General features: G+C 43.3%; 1 protein-coding gene across 2 annotated transcripts in view; it reads left to right on the top strand.

Annotated features, from left to right (window-relative positions):
• Window positions 1–6805: 6805 nt before the first annotated feature.
• The window catches only part of VPS13D (vacuolar protein sorting 13 homolog D), a 361069-nt gene continuing 352575 nt past the window's right edge, over window positions 6806–15299 (top strand). For both annotated transcript variants that reach the window (XM_069078269.1, XM_069078268.1), the window contains exons 1-2: window positions 6806–6965; window positions 9751–9920. In XM_069078269.1, coding sequence (XP_068934370.1) covers window positions 9824–9920 — 97 coding nt within the window. In that variant the 5' untranslated portion in view covers window positions 6806–6965; window positions 9751–9823. The remainder of the gene's footprint in view (window positions 6966–9750; window positions 9921–15299) is intronic.

Below are 15299 nucleotides of genomic sequence, written 5' to 3'. Positions count from 1 at the left end.
TGTGTGTGTGTGTGTGTGTGTGTGTGTGTGTGTGTGTGTGTGTGTGTAGTGGGAGAGAAAGTACCAGGTGCTGGGGCATGATATCAAAAGTTTTCCATTAGATGCTATAAATCCCATGATCCCCATGATCATATAAGTTTGAGTGCTTCCCACCCACCCACTCTTCTCTCATCAATTATATATTTTTATAGACTGAGCAATTGACAGTCAGTGAGACTTTTCTTGATTATACCTGCCTTTTAAATCTCATCTCTGTGTTCCTAGTATTCAATGTTTTTCTTTTCTTTATTTTAAAGCAATTTAAAGACTGATTTTTTAAAGGAAGAATTAAACTTTATTTTTACAGTTTTATTTTCCTTCTTTTCCTTGTAAAACAAATTTATTGATCCCCTATCTTCATTTCTAATTCTACCCTCCCACTTCCTACCCTTGACCCTTCCTTCATTACAAAGACCTAAAAAGAAAAAAAAAAGCAGGTAAAAAAAAAACAACTAAACAAACCAGGGGTGCCTAGGTGGCATAGTGAATAGAGCATCAGCCCTGGAGTCAGGAGGATCTGAGTTCAAATCTGGTTTCAGACACTTAACACTTACTAGCTGTGTGACCTTGGGCAAGTCACTTAATCTCAATTGCCTGTCTTCCCCCCTCCAAAAAGCAAAGCAAAGCAAAACAAAATAAAACAAAAAAACCAGCCAACACAATGACCACTCATATAGTGTATGTAGTGTTCCACAGTCATAGCTCCACACTTCTGAAATCAGATTTCTCAGTTCCTTTGGCCATGCTTGGTCATTATAATTACAGTTTCATTGTGTAGTTCTTTTTGTTGGCATTGCTTCTATATACAAGATCACTTGAATTGTCTTTTCCCCCTGGTTCCGCTCACTTCACTTTGCATCAGTTCATATAAGTCTTCCCACGATCTTTGACTCTTCTATGTTCAATTGTTTCTCATAGTAAAATACTATTCCATTCCATTCATGTATCATGATTTGTACAACCAAGCTCTAGTTGACTTTTTGTGCTTTTCTATGGTTAAAGGCTAATTGAAACCTTAGGAAAGAATATCAGGCTACATCTCTAATAATGAGCCCAGGCATATGATAAAAAAAAATTAATTAACCTTGGGCTCCAGGATACTTAGTGATTTATACAAAGTGGCAGGAAGCCCAGTATGAAACACAGCTTTTGAAGCAACATCATCTTCATTCAGGTTATTATTTGCTGATAACTTTGCATTTCCTTCCTTGGACGCTTGTTGAGGTGTGGCAACGCCCCTGGGTCAGTCAACAAGTGAAGTCTATTCAGTGCAATTATGCAATGTTTCCTGTGTGCCAGGTACTGTCCTCAGTGAGTAATCATTTGCTAAGTATCTACTAGGTGCTAGACACTGTGCTGAGTTTCTAGGGGAAAGGCCAAAATGGCCCAAAGCAGAAATGAACCAATCCCTCCTCTTAAGGAGCTGAAAGTCTAATGGAGGGGCCAACCTTCGGTTATGTACAAACAGGATATTTCCAGGATAAATTGGAGGTAATCCACAGAGGAAAGGCATTAAGAGGGACTGAGAAGTGTTTCTTGAGAAAGGTGAGACTTTAGCTGAGACCTGCAGGACGCTGAGGAAGGCAGCAGGCACAGATAAAGAGGGAGATAATTCTGGGTATGAGGGATAGCTAGATGTCCACAATGCAGATATGGACTATCACATGTAACAGCAAGGAAGCCAGTGCCATTGGGTCCTAGAGTACACGATAGGGAGTAAGGTAAGAAGACAGTCAGGTTATGGAGGGATTTAGTCCTCAAACGGAGCAGTTTGTATTTGATCCTGGAGGCAATAGGGAGCCACTGGAGTTGACTGACTGGTGGTGGTGGTGGTAGGGGTGGTTCTGACTTGGTCTTTACAGATATCACTTCAACAGCTGAATGGAGAATGGACTGGAGTGGGGAAAGACTTGAGGCAGGCAGACCCACCAGCAAGCTATTGCCTTCTCAAGGTGCCTGTACCAGGGTGAGCTCAGTGTTAGAGTCAATCACTCAATTAACATTTATTGAACGCCTGCATAGTACTTAGTGCTAGGGATGCAAATACAAAAAAAGAAAGACAATTCTTGCTGGCAAGAAGCGGACAAACGAATAGGAGAAGCCTGGTACAGAAAAGGAATTGTAAAGGTGGGGTGGGGTGGGAGCATGGAGGAAAAATCAGAGAAGTCCCAAAGTATTGCAGCCAGGTCAAAAAATGAGATGAGCTCTCTCCTTAAATAGATGTTTGGAGCTCATGCTCCCACCCTCCAATTAGAGAGGCAGAGGGTGGAGTCAGAGGAGGTAAGGCAGAGCAAAGGAAAGATTTTCCAAAGGTAGAAGAAGCAGGCCTTAGCAACAGATGTAGAGGGTGAGTGAAGGATCAAGGATGACAACCAGATCGTGAATGTGGAGGACTGGAAAGCTGGTTTTTCCAAGGCTGTATCCGTGGCACCTGAGGTCTGGAGTGTGGGCTGAGTGACTGACCCCATGGCTCTCCTGCAGCTTACCTGAGGATGGATAGCTCATCATGATTAGGGATGAATAGTTATTGGCCATAGCAATTCATGAAACTGTCTACTAGTTTTGAGGTTTAGGGGTGCTGGGACCCTGAAATTCAAAGGCAAATGATGTGCTGGTCCTGCCTTGAATGAATTCTACCTAAGCCTTCTTTTAGCCAAAGACCAGGTTTATCTGAACATGAGTCAGGGTGGGTGTGGTTCTAAAAATCTGCCATAATGGCTAGACTCTTGAGGAATCTGAACACTTTAATGGAGGCAAGATGGATCTTTTATATAGAAGACTGTGGGAACAGAGAAGGGGCCTTGATGGAATTAAGGAGGTGCAGACAATGAAAGGGCAGTTAATTAACTGGGAAGGGCTTGGTGTCTCCGGGAATGCCAGGGACCTGGGCCACATGAGAAAGCCCAGGGCTTTTCCTTTTTGGGGTCCATATCCCGAAGACACAGTCTTTTCCTTTTAGGGGTTCAGCTCCCATCCCCATCACTAGGATCACAGAACCGAGCTGCAAGGGATCTTGGGAGCCCTCTATCCAGCCCCCTCATTTAACAAATGAGAAAATAGATGAGGCCAAGGGAGGGAAAGTGAGTTGCCTCAGGTCACACAGGTAGTCTGTGTCAGAAGCAGCATTTGAACCCAAGTCCTCAGACCTCAGAACCAATGTTCTTTCCACTGTCTGTCTCACTCTGCTAACTGTGGAAGAGTTTAACACAACGTGGACCGGGAACTTCCAGAGCATGTAACACAACTCAATTTTCAAAAAGAGAAAGTGTCTTATTTACTGATTTCCTATTACTTCCTTTCATATGTTCTTTAAAAATTATTTTCTTTATTACTAATGTAACATACACAGACATTTTAATATACAAAGAACAATAACAACAAAAAGACGTGTGTGAAACTGTGAATTTCTGATAATGTACATGTAAAAAAAAGATTTATTTTTAAACTGACCCAGTTTGGGTACATTCAGAGTGACTTACTGAGAGGTAGGGTGGTATATTGGGAAGAGAGCTGGCCAGGAAGACAGAGAAGGGTTCAAGCCCATATTGACTGTGTGACTCTGGGCAATAATAATAAGAAATAATAACAACAGCAGCTAGCATGGATATAGCACTTAAAGTTTGCAATGTTTTACAAATCTTAACTCATTTGATCTTCCCAGTAACCCTGGGAAGGAGGTACTGTTGAGGTTTGGGGGTTTAGGGGTGCTTGAGACCCCAAAATACCAACACACTGGGTCCTGCCGAATGAATTCGACTCAAGCCTTCTCTCAGCTATTGAACTATCAAGGTGACAATGACATCTTTTCTCAATTCCCTGTCCTTGGGTGCTGCCTTTTGACTGAGTCCAAGTTTTATAGAATAAATTCTTTTTTTTTTTTTTTAAGCAATTGGGGTTAAGTAACTTGCTCAAGGTTACACGGCCAGTTATTTCTGAGTGTCTGAGCCCGAGATTCGATCTCCAGGTCATCCCGACACTGGAGCTGGTGCTCTTACTTGCTGAGCCACCTGGCCACCCCAGAACAAATTCTTTTAAGGGATTAAGGGAATTTGTTCTGTGAAGTTTGGATTCAGTCAAAGGGCAGCACTTGAGGACCTAGAGGGCCACGTGTGGCCTGGAGGGCACAGGTTCCCCACCAGACTCTAAGACCTTATTTGCAAGTCATTTTTAACCTCTAGGTAACTCTGCAACAGAACACAAATTACAGAGAAGGTGCCAACAGGTATTGGTAAAGGGAATTTCCTCACCCTGGAGTTCCCAGTATTAATGAACTCACAAGTCTCCTCCGTACCCAGATTAAACTGCTCTGCTCTGGTCAAACTGGCCTCCTGGTCATATCCCATACATGTTCTTCTCTTGCTCTTGCTGACTGGCAAGTAGAGCTAGGATTTGAACCCAGGCTCTCTGCCCTCAGTTCTAGCCTTCTTTTCTCCGCACCACAAGTCTGAATCTGCCTGAACAGAGGAAGTACCCACTTGGATTACATCCCAGAAGGGCTCTCCGAGGCTGAGTTCAACCAACACCTGAAAAGGAATTCTAATGAAAGGAAACCCATTGCCTTCCCAAGTGAGGCACACTCTACTTTGGGTCAGTAGTCTGGAGTCAGGAACAGGAAGTCCAGTCTGGCCTTGGACACTGAGTAGCTGTGGGATCCTGAACAAGTTTGCAAAATGGGGATATTGTGGGGACCAAATAAGATAACATATGTAAAGTCCGTCAATCTGTAAGTGCTTATTAAATGCTTATATACAAGATATATAAAGTATATAAAGGGTAAATCGAAGGTGATCTTAGGAAGGGGTGGGACTGTCTGATGCTGTCCCAATGTTGTAGGATTGATTTCTAATTTTTATTAGCCTGAAGCCTGGTTTCTTTTTGGTGTCCTCTGATTTGTTTTGGATCTGAACCTAGTGTTAACTGACATGAGAAATTCAGTTAGTGTCCAGGCAGGACAGGAAACAAAGAGGAAGGATGGTAGGAAAGGCAAACCAGAGTTGGATGGTACCTTAGTCCAAATCCATCATTTCATTGAGGAGGAGATGAAGGCCTGGGGAGGAGAAGCCACTTACCCAAGTGGTATTGCTGGGATTAAAACCCAGGTACAAGGCTCTTTCTGTACTACCTCAAGAGGTAGGGAAAGACAGGACCCCATGAAGCTTGGTTTTACCCAACATGAACTGCACAATGCCAATTTGGCATCATTTAGGAACAGAGCAAACAAAAATACTTCTCCCACTTTTTGGAAAGACAGTTCCACTTCAGCAGGGTGAGGGAACCACTTCCCATCCCATCCACAGGTCTCTGCCTGCCTGTTGAATTGCTGTGTGACCCTAAGCAAGTCTCTTGGCCTCTCTTTCTGGCCTGAGAAAACAGCTGTTACCCATCTCCCAGGATTTTTTTTTTTTAATGCAGAATGTAAATTCACTGTTCGACAGTAAAGAGCCCAATTCTATGGTAACAGAAAGAACTTCACTAGTTATTTGTAACTGGAGTTAGGGGATTTCCAGAACAATCTCGGAAGATCCTGTTTTCCTAATTCCTTAAAGGGACCATGCTTTCAGTGGAAATGAATGATGGGGGACCTTTGAGGGAGGAGAGGGATGTGCTTTTTAAGAAGCAAAAAGGTACAGTTGAGAAAATGCAGTCAGTAACTTGTTGGGGTAGACAGCAGATGCTGGAGTCTCAAGAAAGTGTGTGGCACTCCCTCCTCTTGCAATACCTAGTTTCCTTAAAACATAGCTCAATCAATCATTTATTAAGCATTAAGTGCCAGGCACTGGTGATAGAAGTACAAAGGATAACTCAATCCCTGTAGCAGAGGAACTTGTATTTTCAAAATAGCTTCATCTCTTCCCCCAGCTCCCAGTATTTTCCTATTAAAATAACCTTGTATTTATTTTGTACATATGTACATATCTGTAGGTACATACACATTTTCTCCTCTAGTAGCCAAAGCTCCTTGAGGTCAGGGATTGTTTCATTTTTCTCTTTGTAGCCCCAATGCCTGGGTACAGTGCCTGGCACATAATAGGTGTCTACTAATTGCTTGTTGCTTGATAGATGTTGCCCAAAATCAGTCCACTAGTTCTTTATTAGTCCCCTCCATTTTTTTTTTTTTTAATTTGCCCCTTCTACTCCACCTCCAGCCTGCCTCAGTTAAATCCTCCACCTTTTCTTGATTCCCCCGTAGCGTTAGAGCTTTCCCTCTAAAATAACCCTCCATTAGACTGTGAGCTCCTTGAGGGCAGGGACTGGCTTGCGCAGTACTTCGTATCCCCAGCGCCAGTGCCCAGCACAGCGCCTAGCACATGCCAAAGCACGTCCGTCCACTAACAGGCAGGGCCAGTTTCTAGTTTTCTTAGCCCGAAGCCTGGCTCTTTTAAGTTGTGTCCATGATTCTTTTGAACTTGGGTGAAGGGGAGGTCGGACAGTGGAGCGGGAGATAAGGTTGGGAAAAGAAGGAAAAGCGCAGCTCGCCCCTCCCTTGCAGGCGCCGGGAGCCCAGGAAGAGCTTGGTTTGGTCAAGGTCACACAAGCCGGAGTCCACACCTACGAGCAGGTTCCCAGAGTCCCCGGCGCCTGCCCCCCCACCCCTCCTGATGGTAGGCATGAGGGGTGGAGCGGAGGAGCAGAGAAGGGGTGACCGGGAGTAGGCCGGAGCAAGGACTGAAAAGGGAGGAGCCCTGGCTGGCCCGGGAGGTCTACCAGGAGAGTGGGCGGGGCGGCGGGGTGAGTCCATCGATGAGTCGGCGCTCTCTCTCACTCTCTCTCTGGGCGGGGCTGGGCTCACATCGCGGGCGAGGGCTCGATTGGTCGTGTCTTGTCGGGACGGTGCGACGGCCGGCGCCATTGAGAGGCCGGAGGAGGAGGAGCAGGAGGAGGAGGAGGAGGAGGAGGAGGAGGAAGAGCAGCTGAGGCGGTGGCAGGTGGGGAGCCGGGGGGTCGCCGGGGGGCGCAGGAGGGTCGGGGTGGAGCGAGGCGGGACTGCCGGATCTGGGGGTCCTCTGGCCTAAGGCCTACCCATCCCGCCTCAGAGATAGGGAGAGAATGGCCGGGGCGGGGACCCCCGGGACCACCCCCACCCCTCACCCCCCAAGGCCGGCAGGAAGGGGTGACCAAGGGCGGGGCCCCGGGGGATGAGTGTGACGGTCACCTGAGCGTGTCAGCGTGCGTGACCCCCGGTGTGTGTCTGAGTGTGAACTCACGTGACGGGGAGCGGGCCAGTGGGGGCGAGTGTGTCAGTGAGGGTGACCCCGAGTGTGAGTGGGAACACACGTGACTGGGACCGGGCCAGTGTGTCCGAGTGTGTCAGCGCACACCCGTGACCGGGGCCGCCTCGGGGGCGAGCGGGCCCGAGTGTGTCAGCACGGATGAACACACTACGGCCGTGAGAGTGCCGGCGCGTGTGCGCCGCCGACCGGAGGGCAGAAGTGCCCCGGCCCCCCCGCGGCCCCCTCCCCATCCCGGCCTCTGGTTTGGGGCGGGAGGTCTCCAGGTTCCTGGGCAGACCCTCCTCGGAGGAGCCCGGCTGCCATAGTACCTCCCCTCAGCCCGCGCTGGTAGCGTGAGGGGCTTCCTCCCTGCTCTTCCCTGTGGGAGCCCGGGGTGCGGGCAGGAGGAGGAGGAGCAGCAGCTCCTGGCACTTGTTGAAACTTCCCCGCCCGCTCCCTGGGCTCTCCCCCCCCCAGCCTGTGGCTGCTCCCCGTTGGGAGGGGGGTCCTGGGGAAGGAGGAGCCTGGCCGCCCAAGGTCATGCACACCAGCCACTGGGCTGAGCTGGGGCTGATTGATACCCAGCCGCCACCACCGAGTGTTGGCCGCATTGGAGGGCAGGGTGAGAAGGGATCAGGAAGGGGTTAGCGCTTGGCGCTGATGAGGAAGAACTAGTAGCTGTCAGACAGCTTGAGTTTAATAACAAGTGTCAGGGCTGACTGACGCCTGGTTCGTGTGGGAGAAGCTGCCCTCATGAATTAGTCTCAGCAGCCTAACTAGGGATGCAGATACCTTCGCGTTCCTGACCCCTACCGCCTCTCCGCCGCCACAGCCCTTTAATTGTTTGAGTTTCTTTTTCCTCAGGCTGTCAGGAAGACGCTTGTTTTCATTATTTTTGTAGTTTCATCTTTATATACGGTACACCCAACACCCTTCATACATAAAACTTGTTGGTCTCTACAAAATTCTGTTCATCTGAGCGTTTTAAAGGAAGTTATTTAATCTCCTGTGATGTGGTAGAATGAATCTTGGACCAGAATTAGCAGACACAGCATCTAGTTCTTGATCTGTCGGTAAAGAGGTGCCTGGTTCTATGCCCCCTAGGCCTCAGTTTCCTGATCAAATGAGGGGTTTGGATGATAGATGGATTCTAGGGTCCCACTTGTTTTAAAGCTTAGTTTCTTTAATTTTTAATACAGTACCGTGTTTAGGTTACAAACTGCCTCTGGACAGTAGCCATCAAGACGGCCTGGGAGATGTGAGCTAACACAATTTATTAGAAATGGATTATATGTTTTTGTTAGTTCAACAGTAGTAGATGGTAGTGTGCATCTGGCAACAGGGTGAATTCCTGGGGGTAGGGAGGGAAGAGAGAAGCACTTGGAAATGGTCCTGAAGATGAAAATGTTCCAAATGGGATCAGTGCCCTGGCAGACATCATAGGTAACTTGCCTAAGATTGAATTGAGTGTGGTAGAGGTGAAAGTGGATCAGTGGGCCGAAGTAAGATTCGCAACTCCATTCCAATTTTGTTCTACTAGCTGAATGACCTGTGAAACTCATCTAATCTTTTTTGTGCCTCATTTCCTCATATGTTGATTTGATATAGTACTTATAATGATAGCTTACATTTCAATGGTGTTTTAAGGCTTACAAAATGCATACCCTCTATCAACTTTTGTGAGGTAGGCAGTTCAAGTATCATTATCCCCCTTTTATAGATAAGAAAATTGAGGCTCCTAAAAGTGTGAACTAATTTAAGATTAGTCAGAGCCAGGATTTGAATACAGGTTTCCTGACGCCAAACCCAGTTCTATTTCTATTTTACCTTCATGGATACCTTGCAGGTATCCACACTTTACTTAGGCAGTAATTCAGTATTGGTCTCCAGTAGTTAGAACCAAAGAAAGTTCATTTGTTTTCATGATAAATGAATAGATTAGCTTTAAATTTTCTTAGGACTTTTCAGCATTTTAACTTTTATTAATAGTAATAGTTTTCTATTACTACAAATTTATGTATGGACTCTTGAACAGATTCCCCCATATTTAAAGGCATGTAATACCAAAACAATCACAGAATTTCAGATTTGGAAGGGACATCTCAAAGATCATCTTGTTCAACCAAAACCTGAAAGAAAGCTCCTTTCCAGATTCTGATCCCCTCTAATCATAATGAGCTAATTTCCAAACCTCATTTGGGTGACCTATATATAGATAAGAGTGGTGAACATTGGTACATTTTCTCTGGACAGCAGAGTAACTTCAGATTTAACTTGATCTAGAATAATCCAATCCTGATGTAATTCACTGAAGCAGATTGTTGGTGTTCTTATTGAGTAATTCATTGAGACTTTTAAATGAATTTTTGGATCTATTTTGGATTTTAAATCTCTGAGTTGAAATTACTTTCAGCTGTCAAAAAAATATGGATGTGGTTGAGGGCAGCTTAGAGAGATTCAACTAGTAATTTCATTTCTTCTCATTTTTTCTTTTCCATAGATTCTTCTGTAACCATGAGTGCGTGTGAGAGAGAATGACATTAGAATTTTAAACATCCCCTCAAGACACAGTCATGTTGGAAGGTCTTGTAGCCTGGGTTCTCAATACGTATTTGGGCAAATATGTCAATAATCTGAACACTGATCAACTTTCTGTAGCACTTCTAAAAGGTAAGGATATATTTGCTTTTCTTTGGCAGTGTATGACCCTTTTTAGTTATGATTTCCATTTATATTCAGAATAATAAAATGTCTAAACTTTTTTTTTAACAAAATGCATCTAAAAGTCCCTATGTACTTATGTGATAAATGTCATTTATTTCTTATTCAATTATTCATATTTGAGTTTTCAGTTTATATACATTATCTCATTTGATAAAGTAATTTAAGTTTACCACTGATTTACTATAGATTTTATATATGACAGGTAGTTTTAGAAATAAGATTTCATATGTAGTTCTGAGTTTTTGTCTTTATACAATATGCACTACTTTATTAATGTGAAATTTAAAATAGATTTTCTGAAAGCAGGGTGGTATAGTGAAAAGTCAAGTGTATGAGCATCAAGTGCTTACTGTGTGCCAGGCATTGTGTTAAGCTCTGAGAATACAAAGTCAAGCAGAAAGACTATCCTTGCCCTCCAGAAGCTTACATTCAAATGGGGGAAGAGAACACATGAAAGGAATCTGAAAAGTTGTGTGGGGAAGGAGGGAGAAAGTACTAGGTGTGGAGGTGTGGTAGAGAAAGTTCCAGGAGTTGGGGGGCGGGGTGGAGGGAGAGCAACCTGGAATGAAGTCAAAGTAGAGATTCTGGCAGGAAACCTCGAGTTGGAGAAAGGGGCTGCAGAGGTGCAGTGAGCTCCCAGGGTTGGAGCGAGCTCCCAAAGTAAAGTCCAGGAGTACAGAGTAGGGGCCTCCAGGGTGCAAGGCTTTTATAGGGCCTGTCTGAGCACTGCTTGGAGAGTTAAGAGCAGAACCAGACAAGGAATAGAAGAGCCTTAGAGGATCCAGGCATCAAAGCCAGCTGTGCTTCCAGTCCACATTTGGGACCTCAGAGAAGAGACTTCATTCCCCTCACTCAGTTTCCTTATCTGTAAAATGAGGGGGTTGAGTTAGATATTTTTATGGTTTTTAAAAAATATTTTTAAAATATTTTTTAAAAATAGGTTTTATATTGTACCCTTTGGTTTTTATACTACAGTCATTTCTGGACTTACTCTTTCTTCTTCCCAGACTTTGAAACTGAACCTTCCTTTGTATCTACTAGGAACAGTTAAACAAAAGCCAGTGACCAACCACTTCTGAGTGTACAGCATTCTGCTCTGAGTGTTCCACCTCATTGATAGCAGAGGGAGATAAGATAGGTTTCATCATCTGTTTTGGGACTTTTTATTGGTTTTTTATTTACGTAGAATCCAGCTGCCTTTTAGGGATCATATCATTTATTGTTGTAGTCATTGTGTATATTTTTCTTTTGTTTATTTTATTCTGCTTCTGTTTATATAAATTGTCCTATGTTTCTTAAATTCCTCATACTTATCATTTCTTTTTTTTTTTTTTTTTGCCTTTTGGAGGGCAATTGGGGTTAAGTAACTTGCCCAGGGTTACACGGCTAACATTTTTGTGTGGGTGTTAAGTGTCTCAGGCGGGAACCGAACTCGGGTCCTCCCGACTCCAGTCCCCTAATACTTATCATTTCTTTTTGTTGTTGTTAAGTTGTTTCGGTCATGTCCAATTCTTTGTGACCCCATTTGGGGTTTTCTTGGTAGAGATACTGGAGTGGTTTGCCATTTCCTTCTCCAGCTCATCTTACAAATGAGGAAAGTGAGACAAACAGGATTAGGTGACTTGCCCAGGGTCACTCAGCTAGTAAGTGTTTGAAGCCAGATGTGAACTCAGGAAGAAGAGTTGTTCTGACTCCAGGCCTCTATGCACTGTGCCACCTAGCTGCCATTATAATTTCTTACCAAACAATAATATTCTGTTATATTCACATAACACAAATTGTTCATCTATTTCCCCACTCATGTGAATATACTAGGTTTAGAATTCTTTTCTTCCACAAAAAGTGCTAGATGTTTTTTAAGATACCTTCCAGCTCCTAATCCTATGAACAACTCTGAGTCTTATCATAATTATTTGTGTCTAAATGTGTAAGATATTGTATTTGATTCCCATCTTCTGAGTATATATCCTAATTATTGCTATTGAAAAAAGTTGATTGCTGTGAACATTAAATTACTCTCTCTAAAATTTTAAAATTATACTAAACTCTTTTTTAAAGATATGTTTTTGTTTATTCTGTTAAATATTTCCTGATTACAAGTAAAAAAATTTAGCAATTATTTTTCACAGATTTGAGTTCCAAATTCTTTCTTTCTCTTCTACCCCTCCCTCCTTCTTGAGAAGGAAAATAATATAATACAGATTATACATGTGAAGTTATATCAGACATTTTTACAAATTAGCCATGTTGCAAAAGAAAACACAGTCCAAAACCCCCAAGAAAATAAAGGAAGTAAAAAAAAAATATGCTTCAATTTATATTGAGTTCATCATTTCTCTATCTGGTGATGGACAGCATTTTTCTCCATGAGTCCTTTGGAATTGTCTTGTATTAATTAATTGATTAACTTAATCAGAGTAGCTAAATGATTCACAGTTGATCATCTTTACAATATTGCTGTTACTTTATACAACGATCTGGTTCTGTTCACTTCATGAGTCATGTCAGTCTTCTCAGGTTTTTCTGAAACCACCTTCCTTGTTATTTTCTATAGCACAGTAGTATTCTATCACAGTCATTTGCCACAACTTGTTCATTCATTCCCCAATTCATGGACATCTCCTCAATTTCTGATTCTTTGCCACACCAAAAAGAGCTGCTATAAATATTTTTGTATAAAGAGGTCCTTTTCCTTTTTCTTTGATCTCTCTGGATTACATACTCAGGAGTAATATTACTGGGTCAAAGGGTATGCACAGTTTTATAGCCCTTTGGACAAAGTTCCAAGTTGTTCTTCAGAATGGTTGAACTTAAACTATACTCTTTAAATTAGGAAACAGGTAAAAGGTCATACTGAAGAGGACCTCAGAGGCTATCTAGATCCACCTCATCATTTTACAGATAAAAAAATGGAGGCCCTGGGAGGTTGAGTCACTTGTCCAAGGCCACCCAGGGATGGAATTTGAGTCTGCATTGTTTGACACCAAAGCTTGCACTCTCCCTGTGGTGGCTGAATGCTGTGTAAAGAAAAGGATGGTTTCATTTGTTTGGGAGACAGAGGTCATGGAAAATGGAAAGTATCTATCATGTTCAAGGCATTTATCTCTAAGAAATCAGCTGTGCTTAAAGTATTTCTGCTAAGCATATTAACTATAGAAGATGAACTTTAGAGGTTGGAATTCATCCCTAGGAATTAATTAGCAGTTTTTTGTTTTTTGCTTTTTGGAGAGAGGAAGGTAGGGCAATTGGGGTTAAGTGACTTGCCCAAGGTCACATGGCTAGTGTGTGTGTGTGTGTGTGTGTGTGTGTGTGTGTGTGTGTGTGTGTTAAGTGTCTGAGGCTGGATTTGAACTCAGGTCCTCCTGACTCCAGGGCTGGTGCTCTATTCACTGTGCCACCTACCCGCCCCAGCAGTTTTAAAGGTGGCTGTTAGGTGATGGAAGGATTCAGCTTGTCCTGCTTGGTCTCTCAAGGCAGAAATAGAAATAATTGGTGGAAGTTGCAAAGGTAGATTGACTTGATGTAATGAAGAATTTACTAGCAGTTAGAACTGGCTTGGGAGTTGGTGAGTTCCTTGCCCCTGATTCAGGTGGATGTCAGATAGCTACTTGTCAGGAATGTTGCAGAGATTGTTCAAGTATGAATTGGAATGGATTCTCTCTGAGGTCCCTCCAAGCTCTGAGATTCTCAGATTCTAAATGTAATGCCAAAGAATCTTTGTTGGATGGAAATGTACTGATAGAGCATTGCTTTCATAAAGGTTGCCCATTAGATATAGGCTGAATGTTTGCTTAACTCACTCATTCAACAGGTTGTCTAAAAATCTTGATGACACAGTGCCTATGTTAAGGAAAGTAAAAAGGGTCTGTAAAGAATAGGCTGTGCTATGGTGCAGTTAGACAATTTCAAATTGGTGGCATGACCGGACCCCCCAAAATTGTCATTTATGATTCATTGTTAGCTTTGAAAGATTTCTAGTGGAGTGTCTCAGGGATCAGGCATTGGCCTTGTGCTTCTTCACGATTTTATCAGTGCTTTGGATAAACATATGTATGACATGCTTCTGAAATTTGTAGGTAACACAGAATGGTATAGGACTCAAAAAGATTTTGATGGGCTAGAATATTGGGATGAATATATTAAGATGGAGTTTAATGGAGATAAATGTAAAGTCTTACACCTGGATTAAAAAAATTGACTTCATGAGTGTAAGGGAAGGCATGGCTAGATTGCAGTTTTATCTGGAAAAGATCTAGGGGTTTTATTGGCCTGAATGCTCACGGAGTCCAGCACTGTGTTTAATGAAGAAAAAATGCTGTGTTAAGAGAGTTGTAGGGTCTAGAGGGAGGTAGTAGTCTCTTTGTATTTGATCAGAGTCAAGAGTATAACATGGCAGCCTAAGAAGCTCATGTGTTCCTAGGGTGCATTAACAGAAGGTATTGTTCAGAATAAGAGAGATAATACTTGTGTTGCACTTTGTCCTGGTCAGACGGAGGGCTACATAATAAGAAGGACATTGACAAGCTGGAACTCATCAAGAGGATGATGAAGATCATCCTCATGCCATATGAGTATCAAGTGAAAGAACTAGGGATGTTTTATCCTAAAGAAGAGAACACTCGGGTGTGGGGAAGGACAGTAAATCAAGGGTGGGGAACTTGCGGCCTCCAGGTCTTTTGTGGCCTTCTAGGTCCTCGGGTTCAGGCTCTTGACCAGTCCAAGTTTTACAGAACAAATCCTTTATTAAGGGGATTTGTTCTATGAAGTTTGAATTCAGTCAAAGTGCTTCACTTGAGGACCTAGAGGGCCACATGTGACCTCGAGGCCGCAGGTTCCCCACCCCGAGACATGATATTTGTAGGGCTATCATGTTGAAGAATGATTAGGATTGACCACAGATGCCAGAACTCAGAGTAATGGCTAGAAGTTTCAGAGAAGCAGATTTAGGATCAGTTTGCTTCAAGAAGTATTAGATTCCACATCAAGTGAGAGGTGAATGACCAGTTTTGGGCAGTGTCATAGAGAGGATTCGTGTCTAGGTACATCTTGGACCCATTTGGGCATGACTCTGCTGAGCTTTCTTTTCTTTCCTTAACTCCTCCACTGGATATCCCTGCTTTACTTCTCAGCTGAGGACCTTGCCTCATATTTCATGGAGAAAAATGGAGCATTTTTCTGTGAGTCTCATCTTTTACTGAGAAAAATAGGGCATTTTACTGTGAATGTCTTCTTCCTCCCTTTCATCTCACAATCCCTTGGCATCATCTTCTACTCTCTCTTTTTTTGTCTCTTCCTTTAGACTCTAATGAGAGGTGGCCTTTTTTC

The sequence above is a fragment of the Petaurus breviceps genome, unplaced genomic scaffold (assembly GCF_028583685.1).
Source record: "Petaurus breviceps papuanus isolate PSGF00001 unplaced genomic scaffold, PetGlider_PUasm1.0 91041, whole genome shotgun sequence".
Classification (NCBI taxonomy): domain Eukaryota; kingdom Metazoa; phylum Chordata; class Mammalia; order Diprotodontia; family Petauridae; genus Petaurus; species Petaurus breviceps.
This window is presented reverse-complemented; position numbering and strand designations above follow the sequence as displayed.